The sequence below is a fragment of the Taudactylus pleione genome, unplaced genomic scaffold, assembly GCF_031769625.1.
Source record: "Taudactylus pleione unplaced genomic scaffold, aTauple2 ptg001039l, whole genome shotgun sequence".
In the NCBI taxonomy this organism is placed as follows: Eukaryota; Metazoa; Chordata; class Amphibia; order Anura; family Myobatrachidae; genus Taudactylus; species Taudactylus pleione.
The window spans coordinates 123,878-142,275 of record NW_028285440.1 but is presented as its reverse complement, the minus strand read 5'-3'; the positions used below and the strand labels follow the sequence as shown (position 1 = coordinate 142,275).

The following is an 18,398-nucleotide window of genomic DNA, read 5'->3' as shown; positions in this document are numbered from 1 at the left end:
TATAGTGTACATGTATACACAGATGCAGTAGGGATTGGGGAAGTTATAGCAGCATGGAGAGGAATATAGTGTACATGTATACACAGCTGTAGGGATTGGGGAAGTTATAGCAGCAAGGAGGGGAATATAGTGTACATGTATACACAGCTGTAGGGATTGGGGAAGTTATAGCAGCATGGAGGTGAATATAGTGTACATGTATATACAGCTGTAGGGATTGGGGAAGTCATAGCAGCATGGAGGTGAATATAGTGTACATGTATACACAGATGCTGTAGGGATTGGGGAAGTTATAGCAGCATGGAGGGGAATATAGTGTACATGTATACACAGATGCAGTAGGGATTGGGGAAGTTATAGCAGCATGGAGGGGAATATAGTGTACAAGTATACACAGCTGTAGGGATTGGGTAAATTATAGCAGCATGGAGGTGAATATAGTGTACATGTATACACAGCTGTAGGGATTGGGTAAATTATAGCAGCATGGAGGAGAAGATAGTGTACATGTATACACAGATGCTGTAGGGATTGGGGAAATTATAGCAGCATGGAGGGGAATATAGTGTACATGTATACACAGATGCTGTAGGGATTGGGGAAGTTATAGCAGCATGGAGGGGAATATAGTGTACATGTATACACAGCTGTAGGGATTGGGGAATATATAGCAGCATGGAGGAGAAGATAGTGTACATGTATACACAGATGTAGGGATTGGGAAGTTATAGCAGCATGGAGGTGAATATAGTGTACATGTATACACAGATGTAGGGATTGGGAAAGTTATAGCAGCATGGAGGTGAATATAGTGTACATGTATATATAGCTATAGGGATTGGGGAAGATATAGCAGCATGGAGGAGAAGATAGTGTACATGTATACACAGATGTAGGGATTGGGGAAGTTATAGCAGCATGGAGGTGAATATAGTGTACATGTATATATAGCTATAGGGATTGGGGAAGTTATAGCAGCATGGAGGAGAATATACTGTACATGTATACACAGCTGTAGGGATTGGGGAATATATAGCAGCATGGAGGTGAATACAGTGTACATGTATACACAGCTGTAGGGATTGGGGAAGTTATAGCAGCATGGAGGAGAATATAGTGTACATGTATACACAGATGTAGGGATTGGGGAAGTTATAGCAGCGTGGAGGTGAATATAGTGTACATGTATACACAGATGCTGTAGGGATTGGGGAATATATAGCAGCATGGAGGGGAATATAGTGTACATGTATACACAGATGTAGGGATTGGGGAAGTTATAGCAGCATGGAGGTGAATATAGTGTACATGTATACACAGATGCTGTAGGGATTGGGGAATATATAGCAGCATGGAGGTGAATATAGTGTACATGTATACACAGCTGTAGGGATTGGGGAAGTTATACCAGCATGGAGGAGAATATAGTGTACATGTATACACAGCTGTAGGGATTGGGGAAGTTATAGCAGCATGGAGGAGAAGATAGTGTACATGTATACACAGTTGTAGGGATTGGGGAAGTTATAGCAACATGGAGTAGAAGATAGTGTACATGTATACACAGATGTAGGGATTGGGGAAGTTATAGCAGTATGGAGGAGAAGATAGTGTACATGTATACACAGCTGTAGGGATTGGGGAAGTTATAGCAGCATGGAGGGGAATATAGTGTACATGTATAAACAGCTGTAGGGATTGGGGAAGTTATAGCAGCATGGAGGTGAATATAGTGTACATGTATACACAGATGCTGTAGGGATTGGGGAAGTTATAGCAGCATGGAGGAGAAGATAGTGTACATGTATACACAGAAGTAGGGATTGGGGATGTTATAGCAGCATAGAGGAGAAGATACTGTACATGTATACACAGAAGTAGGGATTGGGGAATATATTGCAGCATGGAGGGGAATATAGTGTACATGTATACACAGCTGTAGGGATTGGGGAATATATAGCAGCATGGAGGGGAATATAGTGTACATGTATACACAGCTGTAGGGATTGGGGAAATTATAGCAGCATGGAGGTGAATATAGTGTACATGTATACACAGATGCTGTAGGGATTGGTGAAATTATAGCAGCATGGAGGAGAAGATAGTGTACATGTATACATAGATGTAGGGATTGGGGAAGTTATAGCAGCATGGAGTAGAAGATAGTGTACATGTATACACAGCTGTAGGGATTGGGGAAGTTATAGCAGAATGGAGGAGAAGATAGTGTACATGTATACACAGATGCTGTAGGGATTGGGGAAGTTATAGCAGCATGGAGGAGAAGATAGTGTACATGTATACATAGATGTAGGGATTGGGGAAGTTATAGCAGCATGGAGTAGAAGATAGTGTACATGTATACATAGCTGTAGGGATTGGGGAATATATAGCAGCATGGAGGTGAATATAGTGTACATGTATACACAGCTGTAGGGATTGGGGAAGTTATAGCAGCATGGAGGAGAAGATAGTGTACATGTATACACAGCTGTAGGGATTGGGGAAGTTATAGCAGCATGGAGGGGAATATAGTGTACATGTATAAACAGCTGTAGGGATTGGGGAAGTTATAGCAGCATGGAGGTGAATATAGTGTACATGTATACACAAATGCAGTAGGGATTGGGGAAGTTATAGCAGCATGGAGGAGAAGATAGTGTACATGTATACACAGAAGTAGGGATTGGGGATGTTATAGCAGCATAGAGGAGAAGATACTGTACATGTATACACAGAAGTAGGGATTGGGGAATATATAGCAGCATGGAGGGGAATATAGTGTACATGTATACACAGCTGTAGGGATTGGGGAATATATAGCAGCATGGAGGAGAAGATAGTGTACATGTATACACAGCTGTAGGGATTGGGGAAGTTATAGCAGCATGGAGGTGAATATAGTGTACATGTATAAACAGCTGTAGGGATTGGGGAAGTTATAGCAGCATGGAGGTGAATATAGTGTACACGTATAAACAGCTGTAGGGATTGGGGAAATTATAGCAGCATGGAGGTGAATATAGTGTACATGTAGAAACAGCTGTAGGGATTGGGGAAGTTATAGCAGCATGGAGGTGAATATAGTGTACATGTATACACAGATGCTGTAGGGATTGGGGAAGTTATAGCAGCATGGAGGAGAAGATAGTGTACATGTATACACAGAAGTAGGGATTGGGGATGTTATAGCAGCATAGAGGAGAAGATACTGTACATGTATACACAGAAGTAGGGATTGGGGAATATATTGCAGCATGGAGGGGAATATAGTGTACATGTATACACAGCTGTAGGGATTGGGGAATATATAGCAGCATGGAGGGGAATATAGTGTACATGTATACACAGCTGTAGGGATTGGGGAAATTATAGCAGCATGGAGGTGAATATAGTGTACATGTATACATAGATGTAGGGATTGGGGAAGTTATAGCAGCATGGAGAAGAAGATAGTGTACATGTATACACAGCTGTAGGGATTGGGGAAGTTATAGCAGAATGGAGGAGAAGATAGTGTACATGTATACACAGATGCTGTAGGGATTGGGGAAGTTATAGCAGCATGGAGGAGAAGATAGTGTACATGTATACATAGATGTAGGGATTGGGGAAGTTATAGCAGCATGGAGTAGAAGATAGTGTACATGTATACATAGCTGTAGGGATTGGGGAATATATAGCAGCATGGAGGTGAATATAGTGTACATGTATACACAGCTGTAGGGATTGGGGAAGTTATAGCAGCATGGAGGAGAAGATAGTGTACATGTATACACAGCTGTAGGGATTGGGGAAGTTATAGCAGCATGGAGGTGAATATAGTGTAATTGTATACACAAATGCAGTAGGGATTGGGGAAGTTATAGCAGCATGGAGGAGAAGATAGTGTACATGTATACACAGAAGTAGGGATTGGGGATGTTATAGCAGCATAGAGGAGAAGATACTGTACATGTATACACAGAAGTAGGGATTGGGGAATATATAGCAGCATGGAGGGGAATATAGTGTACATGTATACACAGCTGTAGGGATTGGGGAATATATAGCAGCATGGAGGTGAATATAGTGTACATGTATACACAGATGCTGTAGGGATTGGTGAAATTATAGCAGCATGGAGGAGAAGATAGTGTACATGTATACATAGATGTAGGGATTGGGGAAGTTATAGCAGCATGGGAAGAAGATAGTGTACATGTATACACAGCTGTAGGGATTGGGGAAGTTATAGCAGCATGGAGGAGAAGATAGTGTACATGTACACACAGCTGTAGGGATTGGGGAAGTTATAGCAGCATGGAGGAGAAGATAGTGTACATGTATACACAGCTGTAGGGATTGGGGAAGTTAAAGCAGCATGGAGGTGAATATAGTGTACATGTATACACAGATGCTGTAGGGATTGGGGAAGTTATAGCAGCATGGAGGAGAAGATAGTGTACATGTATACACAGATGTAGGGATTGGGGAAGTTATAGCAGCATGGAGGGTAATATAGTGTACACAGCTGTAGGGATTGGGGAAGTTATAGCAGCATGGAGGGGAATATAGTGTACATGTATACACAGCTGTAAGGATTGGGAAAGTTATAGCAGCATGGAGGGGAATATAGTGTACATGTATACACAGATGCTGTAGGGATTGGGGAAGTTCTAGCAGCATGGAGGGGAATATAGTGTACATGTATACACAGCTGTAGGGATTGGGGAAGTTATAGCAGCATGGAGGAGAATATAGTGTACATGTATACACAGATGTAGGGATTGGGGAAGTTATAGCAGCGTGGAGGTGAATATAGTGTACATGTATACACAGATGCTGTAGGGATTGGGGAATATATAGCAGCATGGAGGGGAATATAGTGTACATGTATACACAGATGTAGGGATTGGGGAAGTTATAGCAGCATGGAGGTGAATATAGTGTACATGTATACACAGATGCTGTAGGGATTGGGGAATATATAGCAGCATGGAGGTGAATATAGTGTACATGTATACACAGCTGTAGGGATTGGGGAAGTTATAGCAGCATGGAGGGGAATATAGTGTACATGTATACACAGATGTAGGGATTGGGGAAGTTATAGCAGCATGGAGGTGAATATAGTGTACATGTATACACAGATGCTGTAGGGATTGGGGAATATATAGCAGCATGGAGAAGAAGATAGTGTACATGTATACACAGATGCTGTAGGGATTGGGGAATATATAGCAGCATGGAGAAGATAGTGTACATGTATACACAGATGTAGGGATTGGGGAAGTTATAGCAGCATGGAGGAGAATATAGTGTACATGTATACACAGATATAGGGATTGGGGAAGTTATAGCAGCATGGCGGAGAAGATAGTGTACATGTATACACAGATGCTGTAGGGATTGGGGAAGTTATAGCAGCATGGAGGAGAAGATACTGTACATGTATACACAGATGTAGGGATTGGGGAAGTTATAGCAGCATGGAGAAGATAGTGTACATGTATACACAGCTGTAGGGATTGGCGAAGTTATAGCAGCATGGAGGAGAAGATAGTGTACATGTATACACAGCTGTAGGGATTGGGGAAGTTATAGCAGAATGGAGGTGAATATAGTGTACATGTATACACAGCTGCTGTAGGGATTGGGGAAGTTATAGCAGCATGGAGGAGAAGATAGTGTACATGTATACACGGATGCTGTAGGGATTGGGGAAGTTATAGCAGCATGGAGGGGAATATAGTGTATATGTATACACAGATGTAGGTTGGGGAAGTTATAGCAGCATGGAGGAGAAGATAGTGTACATGTATACACAGCTGTAGGGATTGGGGAAGTTATAGCAGCATGGAGGAGAAGATAGTGTACATGTATACACAGCTGTAGGGATTGGGGAAGTTATAGCAGCATGGAGGAGAAGATAGTGTACATGTATACACAGCTGTAGGGATTGGGGAAGTTACAGCAGCATGGAGGAGGCGATAGTGTACATGTATACACAGATGCTGTAGGGATTGGGGAATATATAGCAGCATGGAGAAGATAGTGTACATGTATACACAGATGTAGGGATTGGGGAAGTTATAGCAGCATGGAGGGGAATATAGTGTACATGTATACACAGCTGTAGGGATTGGGGAAGTTATAGCAGCATGGAGGAGAATATCGTGTACATGTATACACAGATATAGGGATTGGGGAAGTTATAGCAGCATGGAGGAGAAGATACTGTACATGTATACACAGATGTAGGGATTGGGGAAGTTATAGCAGCATGGAGGGGAATACAGTGTACATGTAAACATAGATGTAGGGATTGCGGAAGTTATAGCAGCATGGAGGGGAATATAGTGTACATGTATACACAGATGCTATAGGGATTGGGGATGTTATAGCAGCATGGAGGGGAAGATAGTGTACATGTATACACAGATGTAGGGATTGGGGAATATATAGCAGCATGGAGGTGAATATAGTGTACATGTATACACAGATGTAGGGATTGGGGAATATATAGCAGCATGGAGGTGAATATAGTGTACATGTATACACAGATGTAGGGATTGGGGAATATATAGCAGCATGGAGGTGAATATAGTGTACATGTATACACAGATGTAGGGATTGGGGAATATATAGCAGCATGGAGGTGAATATAGTGTACATGTATACACAGCTGTAGGGATTGGGGAAGTTATAGCAGCATGAAGGTGAATATAGTGTACATGTATACACAGTTATAGGGATTGGGGAAATTATAGCAGCATGGAGGAGAAGATAGTGTACATGTATACACAGATGCTGTAGGGATTGGGGAATACACAGCAGCATGGAGGAGAAGATAGTGTACATGTATACACAGATGCTGTAGGGATTGGGGATGTTATAGCAGCATGTAGGAGAAGATAGTGTACATGTATACACAGATGTAGGGATTGGGGAATATATAGCAGCATGGAGGTGAATATAGTGTACATGTATACACAGCTGCAGGGATTGGGGAAGTTATAGCAGCATGGAGGGGAAGATAGTGTACATGTATACACAGATGTAGGGATTGGGGAATATATAGCAGCATTGAGGTGAATATAGTGTACATGTATACACAGCTGTAGGGATTGGGGATGTTATAGCAGCATGGAGGAGAAGATAGTGTACATGTATACACAGATGCTGTAGGGATTGGGGATGTTATAGCAGCATGGAGGAGAAGATAGTGTACATGTGTACACAAATGCTGTAGGGATTGGGGAATATATAGCAGCATGGAGGAGAAGATAGTGTACATGTATACACAGATGCTGTAGGGATTGGGGAAATTATAGCAGCATGGAGGTGAATATAGTGTACATGTATACACAGACGTAGGGATTGGGGAATATATAGCAGCATGGAGGTGAATATAGTGTACATATATACACAGACGTAGGGATTGGGGAATATATAGCAGCATGGAGGTGAATATAGTGTACATGTATACACAGCTGTAGGGATTGGGGAATATATAGCGGCATAGAGGCACAGATGGTGTACATGTATTCACAGCTGTAGGGATTGGGGAAGTTATAGCAGCATGGAGGAGAAGATAGTGTACATGTATACACAGATGCTGTAGGGATTGGGGAATATATAGCAGCATGGAGGTGAATATATTGTACATGTATACACAGATGTAGGGATTTGGGAATATAAAGCAGCATGGAGGTGAATATAGTGTACATGTATACACAGCTGTAGGGATTGGGGAAGTTATAGTAGCAAGGAGGAGAAGATAGTGTACATGTATACACAGAAGTAGGGATTGGGGAATATATAGCAGCATGGAGGTGAATCTAGTGTACATGAATACACAGATGCTGTAGGGATTGGGGAATATATAGTATCATGGAGGTGATATTAGTGTACATGTATACACAGCTGTAGGGATTGGGGAAGTTATAGCAGCATGGAGGTGAATATAGTGTACATGTATACACAGCTGTAGGGATTGGGGAATATATAGCAGCATGGAGGTGAATATAGTGTACATGTATACACAGATGCTGTAGGGATTGGGGAATATACAGCAGCATGGAGGAGAAGATAGTGTACATGTATACACAGATGCTGTAGGGATTGGGGAAGTTATAGCAGCATGGAGGAGAAGATAGTGTACATGTATACACAGATGTAGGGATTGGGGAATATATAGCAGCATGGAGGTGAATATAGTGTACATGTATACACAGCTGTAGGGATTGGGGAAGTTATAGCAGCATGGAGGAGAAGATAGTGTACATGTATACACAGATGTAGGGATTGGGGAATATATAGCAGCATGGAGAAGATAGTGTACATGTATACACAGCTGTAGGGATTGGGGAAGTTATAGCAGCATGGAGGTGAATATAGTGTACATGTATACACAGCTGTAGGGATTGGGGAATATATAGCAGCATGGAGAAGATAGTGTACATGTATACACAGCTGTAGGGATTGGGGAATATATAGCAGCATGGAGGTGAATATAGTGTACATGTATACACAAATGCTGTAGGGATTGGGGAATATATAGCAGCATGGAGGTGAATATAGTGTACATGTATACACAGATGCTGTAGGGATTGGGGAATATATAGTATCATGGAGGTGAATATAGTGTACATGTATACACAGATGCTGTAGGGATTGGGGAATATATAGTATCATGGAGGTGAATATAGTGTACATGTATACACAGATGTAGGGATTGGGGAAGTTATAGCAGCATGGAGGGGAATATAGTGTACATGTATACACAGCTGTAGGGATTGGGGAAGTTATAGCAGCATGGAGTGGAATATAGTGTACATGTATACACAGATGTAGGGATTGGGGAAGTTATAGCAGCGTGGAGGTGAATATAGTGTACATGTATACACAGCTGTAGGGATTGGGGAAGTTATAGCAGCATGGAGGAGAAGATAGTGTACATGTATACACAGCTGTAGGGATTGGGGAAGTTATAGCAGCATGGAGGAGAAAATAGTGTACATGTATACACAGCTGTAGGGATTGGGGAAGTTATAGCAGCATGGAGGAGAAGATAGTGTACATGTATACACAGATGCTGTAGGGATTGGGGAAGTTATAGCAGCATGGAAGGGAATATAGTGTACATGTATACACAGATGCAGTAGGGATTGGGGAAGTTATAGCAGCATGGAGGGGAATATAGTGTACATGTATACACAGCTGTAGGGATTGGGGAAGTTATAGCAGCATGGAGTGGAATATAGTGTACATGTATACACAGATGTAGGGATTGGGGAAGTTATAGCAGCGTGGAGGTGAATATAGTGTACATGTATACACAGCTGTAGGGATTGGGGAAGTTATAGCAGCATGGAGGAGAAGATAGTGTACATGTATACACAGCTGTAGGGATTGGGGAAGTTATAGCAGCATGGAGGAGAAGATAGTGTACATGTATACACAGATGCTGTAGGGATTGGGGAAGTTATAGCAGCATGGAGGGGAATATAGTGTACATGTATACACAGATGTAGGGATTGGGGAAGTTATAGCAGCATGGAGGAGAAGATAGTGTACATGTATACACAGCTGTAGGGATTGGGGAAGTTATAGCAGCATGGAGGAGAAGATAGTGTACATGTATGCACAGATGCTGTAGGGATTGGGGATGATATAGCAGCATGGAGGTGAATATATTGTACATGTATACACAGCTGTAGGGATTGGGGAATATATAGCAGCATGGAGGTGAATATAGTGTACATGTATACACAGATTCTGCAGGGATTGCGGATGTTATAGCAGCATGGTGGGGAAGAAAGTGTACATGTATATACAGAGTATAATAGTTTTAGCAATTAGGAAGCTATATGTGTATAATGGGTGAGATGGATGTATGGAGTGAGAAGGATGTTGGAACCCAGTAAAATTTTTGTGGACACTGAATGGGAATATTGTGGGCACTGAGTGGGATGTGGGAGCTACATAACTGCTCAGACCTCAGTTGCATAGACTGCATGTGTGTATTCCAATGAGCACACAATTTTGTGAATTAGCAGCTCCACCTTTTTGTGAGTGACAGCAATCTTACTCTGTGAGAGTGCTGAATCTGCAGTTCACCACAGGGTGTGATGGCATACCATATCTGTATTATGCAAGGAACACGTCCATTAAGGCGTCAGCCTTAATGATCGCAATTTCATTGCTTTTTTGAGTTTGAGTGGAAGAAATTCAGTAGGTTTTGTGAATTTTCAGATCATGTCTAAGCAGCCTTAATGGGACATGTGAAACCGTAAGGCTTTTTGTCTATGGAATACATATTACCCACTTCCTTGCTAATATGCAAATGCACACAAACAAAAATGGCAGCTGCTCAATCAATCTAGCAGTACTAATCAGGTGCATGAAAGGGAGGGGTCATACTAAGTAGAAAAAGAAGGAGGATTTAACCCCCTATTGTACCTCAGCACACTGAATAATACCTGCAACAATATATGAAGACTGTATGGTCATAGAAATTCAGAGATATTAGTTGCATGCATTTGCAAATACATGGGAGGCTGCTGGGCCACGTCACGGCTTCTCTGTTACCAGCAGTCCCTAACACTAAGGGGTTCACGTCGGGGCGCAGTGCACCCCAAAAAACGTCCAGCCCAGGACCCCCCCAGGGCATCACACGAAAATGGAAAAAGAGTGACAGTGCAGTGTAAAGTATAGCTGTGTGTGAGTAATCATTAAGTGTGGAATGAGAGGTTAAAATATATGTGAAAAAATACATGAATAAATAATATGCAAATGCAGCAGGAGGTGTCTGACACCCCCTGCTGCATCTGCGATCCCATTGCGACAGAGGATGGCGCCGGCAAGCTGGGTAAGCCTCAGCTTACACAGGCTGACCGGTATGCAAGGCTAGAAATCAGCGACCATATGATATCACAGGGATGTAGTCAGCATCCCGTCACATGGAATGCTGCCGATCTATATACCGGCGCCGGAATCCCAACAGCAGTCGGGTTCCCGGCTCCAAAATATCGACCACCGCATCCCGAAGATAAGTATCGATGGGTTAGTGGAAGGTTAGGCTTAGGCACTAGGGGGAGGGCTAGGTTTAGGCATCAGGGATGGGGGGTTAGGGTAGGGAAAGGGGGAGGATTAGCATACCGAACAACAAGTGTCGGTATACTAGCCCTTTAGGGATGCCAGTGTAGGGATTCTGACAGCTGGGATCCCAAGCGTCGGCATCCCATACCCATCACATTACCATGCCTTGCTCCTTCTATGTCCCATCACATAATCATGCCTTGCTCCTTCTATGTCCCATCACATTACCATGCCTTTCTCCTTCTATGTCCCATCACATTGCCATGCCTTGCTCCTTCTATGCATTGCCATGCCTTGCTCCTTCTATGTCCCATCACATTGCCATGCCTTGCTCCTTCTATGTCCCATCACATTGCCATGCCTTGCTCCTTCTATGTCCCATCACATTACCATGCCTTGCTCCTTCTATGTCCCATCACATAACCATGCCTTGCTCCTTCTATGTCCCATCACATTGCCATGCCTTGCTCCTTCTATGTCCCATCACATAGCCATGCCTTGCTCCTTTTATGTCCCATCACATTGCCATGCCTTGCTTCTTCTATGTCCCATCACATAGCCATGCCTTGCTCCTTCTATGTCCCATCACATTGCCATGCCTTGCTCCTTCTATGTCCCATCACATTACCATGCCTGCTCCTTCTATGTCCCCTTGCTCCTTCTATGTCTCATCACATTGCCATGCCTTGCTCCTTCTATGTCCCATCACATTGCCATGCCTTGCTCCTTCTATGTCCCATCACATTACCATGCCTTGCTCCTTCTATGTCCCATCACATTGCCATGCCTTGCTCCTTCTATGTCCCACCACATTACACCCATAGATATTTTTACTACATCCTCCTCCTACTAATCCTGACGCTTCTTCTTGTTGCCGGTTATCCTCCCACTTCCCTTTCCCCCATTCTTGTGCGCTTTTTGGAATACGTGCTCTATCAGCAACAAACTTGTCTCCATTCACAATCTTTTAATCTCTCATTTCTTTGGCCACGCTTACTTGATGACCACACCTACCCATGCCACTTCAGCGGGCCCCCTCCATTTTCCAATGGGCCCTTCGTGCCCCAATCTGACTGGCTGGGAAGACAGAAGGGGTATGGCTGGAAGACAGAAGGGGGGCTGGCTGGGGAGACGTCAGAAATAAGAGTGCAATTCAAAAAATAAGGGGGGCGCCAGTCCATTACTTTGCCAGAGGTGCCCAGACCCCTATATAAACCCCTGGAGCCTCGGCCACTGTTATCAGTGGTAGTGACCGCACCTCCTGAAGACCTCCATCTTCAGTAGTGGGGGCCTTGACTCAGACATACTGCTGTGGTATCTCTGCTTCCCTCCAGCCTTGCATGTTGGCAGGGTTTGTGTTGCTCTTGTCGGTAATTTATTCACAGCCGCTGGGCTAATTCTGTAGCCAACTGGAAAATATGGAGACGTCCAGATCCAAGCAAGTGCGTAGAAATATGAAGCAGTCGCAGATCATTCCATAATCAGCCATGTGAGTAGCCCTATGGTTATGCAGAATGGCCGCCTAACCTGAGACGTTGGAACCACATTATCTGTCTATGGAACACAGGTTACAACACACCCCGAAAACGGCCGGGACACATCAGTGGTTTTTGTCGTCGCTCCCCATCACCTCCGTCGCTCCCTGTTCCCGTCAAAGACTTTGCCAAGAAATTATTTCTGCGAGCAGCATTGCAAAGGTACCTTAACGCGTGCGCAGTGCGATCGTGATGCATGCACATTTAACCGATAATCGATCAACTGTGTAAATATCGGAATACAGTACATCTCTGATAACTCTGCACAATCTACGTCATGTACAATACAAAAGTCAACAGAGCTCTACCTCAAAATGAAATAATCATAAGTCTGGATGTCACAGAGACATACTTACCCATTTTCCCTTCCAGACAGAAAGCGGACATGACCCAGTACTGTATTATTAAGGACTTACCATCAAAGCACAGTGGTTGTGTGATGTGGCATGATCACGGCTGCCCGGCCTCTCACTTGTTGCTGGTGGTGAAATCATCTGTTCCTTGTCATGCTGTATCTGGCGATCCTCTGCAATACGCCGGAGCACAAGATCACGGTCCTGAAGGGTGTGAAGAAGAAGAGGTTCTACTAAGAAAACCAAGACCTCTAGACACTTTTTAATACATGAAGCCCCACTCCCACCACAAGCCTATGGAACTGTAGTGCGAGGGAAAAAAAAGACTATGGGCATAATTCAGATTTGCACGCAAATGCCATCGCAGCTGCAATATCCAATGGATCACAATTACGAAAATATGCTAATGACTCACCCACCGTCCAGTGCTTAGATATGCCCACTGAAAGCATCTCACATCAGCCGCTCACGCACAAAACCAGAAACATTAAAAACATTGAACGCAGATCTGGCAGCCATCAGCCTTCTGAGTAACTCTAAGGTGCCGCAGACACAGCGTGTCTCCAGACATGCAGAGGGCTCTCCTGCTGCGAGCAAGGATGCAGTGGCTAATTTATGCACGCCCTGAAAACAGTATTTAAACGGTCAGACACACCTGCTTCCTCACCACACAGCGCATACAGCTCCCTCACCACGCAGCCTATAAAGCTCCCTCACCACACAGCTCAAACAGATCACTCACCACACAGCACATACAACTGCCTCACCATGCAGCCTATAAAGATCCCTCACCACGCAGTTCACAAAGCTTCCTCACCATGCAGCCTATAAAGATCCTTACCATGCAGTTCACAAAGCTTCTCACCACACAGCCTATACAGCTCCCTCACAATGCAGCCTATTAAGCTCCCTCACCATGCAGCCCATACAGATCCCTCACCACGCAGTTCACAAAGCTTCCTCACCATGCAGCCTATAAAGTTCCCTCACCATGCAGCCCATACAGCTCCCTCACCATGCAGTCTATAAAGCTCCCTCACCATGCAGCCTATAAAGCTTCCTCACCATGCAGCCCGGCAGCTCCCTACCAACGCAGTTCACAAAGTTTCCTCCCCATGCAGCCTATAAAGCTCCCTCACCATGCAGCTCCCTCACTTCGCAGCTCAAACCGCTGCCTCACCTCGCAGCTCAAACAGATCACTCACCACACAGCTCATAGTGATCCCTCACCATGCAGCCCATACATTACCTCACCACACAGCTCATAAAGCTCTCACTGCGCAGATCATAAAGCAGCCACACCATGCAGCCCCATACAGCTCTCTCGCCACACAGACCATACAACTCTCGCCACACAGTCCATACAGCTACCTCAACATAGGACAAAAGTAATCTCGCTGTCACGTTCGAGCTAAGGTGATTCTCTGCCGAGAGTTTAGTAGACGTGGACCCAGGTTGAGAAGGGAACAGGAGACGAGGGGCCTGGATAAATTACTTCCTCATCCACCAGTAGTGGGTGTTCGTGAGACCTGACCAAAGGCGCAGAGTCTAACTTACTGGGAGGTGTTCACCAGTGACCCCTCCAAGCGGGATTTGGTTTTAAGCTGCACCCAGCAAGCAGGTCGCGGCCCTTTGGTCAGGTATCCACCACAAGTGGGAAAATGGAAAACCACTATCACAGGGAAAGCACAGGAGACAGATATTGGAGGTTTGTACTGAAGTGGTGTATTGAGTACACACTTTGTAGCTCCAGATGCAAGGCTGGTACAGGAGATTAGCACTAGGCGATAGTACGTCATCCAAGTACTAAGTACACACACCCTGTGGTTTCAGACTTAGAACTGGCACAGGTGAATGGTATTGTGAGCTGGTATGGTATTGTGAGCCGGTACTTGGATGGTGTAATAAGTACGCACACTGTGGCTTCAGACGCAGAACTGGCACAGGAGAATGGTATCACGAGATAATACTTGAATGATGTACTAAGTACACAGGCTGTGGTTCAGACACAGAACTAGCACAGGAGATGACTCTAGGAGATGTTTACTTAGAATGTCTTCTGAGTACACATGACTAACCGCAGGAACCAGATCACGGAGGGAGCACATGATTGCCCTAGCAGGCTCCAGGTATAATTCTCGGCACATGACACGCTGCCGCACCTGGTGTCTGACCGCTTGAGAGATCAGAGGAGTAATGGCCAATTCTGGGCAGCAACCTGGCAGTACCCCCTCCCCTCCCCCCCCTTTTAGGGTGGACTCCGGCCACCCACAAGGCTCATCATCAGGAAACTTCTTATGAAATGCTCGAACTAGCTATGGAGCATGGACATCAGACACCTTGATCCATGCTCGTTCTTCAGGTCTGTACCCCTTCCAGTCAATGAGATATTGAAGATGATTCATTCAGTGTCGAGAGTTAAGGATCTTTTCAAATTCGACTCCCAATTAAGTATATACTTGAGGAGTCTTGGGTGGAGAATGCTGGAATTGATTAAGGATTAATGGTCGTAGAAGAGAAACAAGAAATGTGTTGGAAATCTTCAACTGAGGAAGTAGCTCCAGTTTATACACCACCGGATTGAGAATTTTAAGAATATGATATGGTTGAAGAGTGGAGCAAATTTCATGCTTGGAACCTTTAATCGAATGTTCTTAGTTGACAGGCACACCATATCTCCAATCTTCAGAAGAGTAACGGCAAGACGTTTCGATCCGCAAACTTTTTGTAGTTACTAGAAGCTTTTTTCAAAGAGGAGTAAATGTTTTTCCATGCATCAGACAATGATTTTACAAGATTAGTGAAGGCAGGCACTTCCATGGGAGGTAAATCTTGGAAATCTGAAATACGTGGATGTCTTCCATATACTACAAGAAATGGAGTAGTATTTGAAGAAGAGTGGTACCTAAAATTGTGGGCAAACTCTGCCAATGGCAATAAATCAACCCAGTCGTCTTAAGAAGAAGAAACAAAAAGTCTCAGAAAGGTCTCCAATTCCTGACTCACCCTCTCAGTTTGGCCATTTGTCTGCAGGTGATAGGAAAACTTCAGTTTAATCCCACAAGAGGCCCATAAAGCCCTCCAGAATTTGGCCACAAATTGCACATCTCTGTCCGACACTATCTCCTTGGGTAGTCCATCAAGATGGAAAATATATGTCACGAATACATTTTTTGGACAACTGTGTAGCAGAAGGAAGTCCCACCAAGGGAATAAAATGGGCCATTTTTGAAAATCTGTCCACTACCACCCAGATAGTATTATGTCCCTTGGAGGGTGGTAACTCAAATAAAATCCATCGACAGATGAGTCCAAGGAACATCATGAATAGGCAAAGGACACAAAGGGCCACTTTGTTGCAAGTGAATTTATGCTGGGCACACTTGGCACAGGAAAGTCTAAAATCCCGGATGTCTTCCTTCAAAGTGGGCCGCCAGTAGGAGCGCTGTAAAAATGTAAATGTCTTGAGGATGCCCGAGTGACCAGCAAACAAGGAGGCATGAGCCTAAGTTAATAGATTCTTACGCAACTGAGGTGTCACAAACATCTTGCCAGAAGGAGGAGAAGGAAGCAACTGGGTGTGAGCAAAGACAAGAGGATCTAGAATAGGACGAACTTGAGGTTGCTCTTCTTCCTGTGGAGGAAGAAAGGACTGGGAGAGTGCATCAGCCTTTTTATTTTGTATGCCACGACAAAATTAGACTTTAAAATCAAACCTGGAAAAGAATGCCAGCGAGTCTGCCTGGCATTCAACCGATGAGCTGTCTTGAGATAAAGAAGATTCTTATGATCAGTGATGATTGAAATAGGAAATTTAGCGCCTTCCAAAAGGTGTCTCCACTCCGCCAGTGCCAATCTCATAGCCAACAATTCTTGATCCCCTATGGCATAATTTTTCTCAGCCGGAGAGAACTTACGAGAAAAGAAACCACAAGGATGATTCTTTCCATCTTCAGCCACTTGAGACAGTACAGCTCCCACTCCTACCGAAGAGGCATCGACTTCTAAAGTGAAGGGTTTTTCCAAATTGAGGTTGACAAAGAATTGGAGCTGTGGAGAAAACTGTTTTGAGAGCTTGGAAGGCCGCCACCGCTGCAGGAGGCCAACAAGATGGGTTAGCACCCTTCTTGGTGAGAGCCGTGATGGGAGCAACAATCGAAGAAAAGTTTAAAATTAATCTCCTATAATAGAGAAGCCAAGAAATCGTTACATGGCTTTCAAGGAGTGCGGTTGGGGCCAATCTTGGATGGCTCTTAGCTTGTCCATTTGAAGGGAATTTCCCAAAAAATGGCATGGAGTATTGTTCAAAAAGGCATTTAGAGATTTTCCCATACAGACAATGACTTCGAAGACGAGACAGAACCTCTCTGACATGTAGGCGATGGGATTGCAGGTTCTCTGAAAAAATAAAAAATGTCATCCAGATAAAACTACAACAAATTTGTAAAGGATATCTCAGAAGATTTCATTGACTAAAGTTTGGAAAACTGCTGGCGCATTACACAAGCCAAAAGGCATCACCAAGTATTCATGATGGCCGTCTCACGTATTAAAAGCGATTTTCCACTCGTCTCGTCTTAATACGGATTAAAAAGTGTAGGCTCCACGGAGATCCAATTTTGTGAAAATGGACGCTCCACGAATCTCATCATAAAGCTCCGAGATGAGTGGCATAGGATATCTATTTTTTACGGTTATTTGATTCAGCCCACGGTAGTCTATGCAGGGTCTGAGACCTCAGTCTTTTTTCTCGACAAAGAAGAATCCAGCACAAGCAGGTCTAATAAAACCCTTTTATGTAGTCAGACATAGCAGCTATTTCAGCAACCAAGAGGGTAGATACGACCACAAGGTGGCATCTTCCCAGAGATAAGATCGATGCCACAGTCCCAAAGGCGATGGGGAGGCAGTTTGTCTGCAGCTTGTTCACAAAAAACATCAGCGAAATCTTGATCATGTTTTGGTAAACGAGAATCTGGTTTAGAAATTAATTGATCAGATGTATGACGCTTTCACGGAGGATTCAGTAGAGACTTGTTGGGTTCGTACTGGAACAACATGAGGAGAACACTGGTGAATACATTTGTATCCACAAGCCAGGACATACATGGTGGACCAGTCCAACGTGGAGTTGAGGGTTTTCAGCCAAGGCAGACCTAAAACTACAGCATGGGGAGGATTTAGGTAGAACCAGGAATTCTAACTCCTCTTGATGTAGGCATCCTACCCAAAGTGAAACAGGTAGAATAACTGAAGATATAACGTCTCCAAGGATAATATTGCCATCAACCCCAGAAAGAGCCAACTTGCTTGAAAGAGGAAGAACTGGAATTCCTAGTTCATGTGTCAGAGATTCAGAAATAAAATTTCCAGTGGCTCCTGAGTCCACCAAGGCTTTATTACTTTTTGTCCGAGTCTTGAAACA

The 18,398-nt window shown here is 44.0% G+C and overlaps 1 protein-coding gene across 6 annotated transcripts in view; it reads right to left on the bottom strand.

The window, feature by feature from the left end:
* Positions 1-18,398, bottom strand: part of LOC148454020 (uncharacterized) — a 954,022-nt gene that overhangs the window by 879,670 nt on the left and 55,954 nt on the right. For all 6 annotated transcript variants that reach the window (XM_088461342.1, XM_088461343.1, XM_088461341.1 and 3 more), the window contains one exon: positions 13,037-13,177. In XM_088461342.1, coding sequence (XP_088317468.1) covers positions 13,037-13,177 — 141 coding nt within the window. The remainder of the gene's footprint in view (positions 1-13,036; positions 13,178-18,398) is intronic.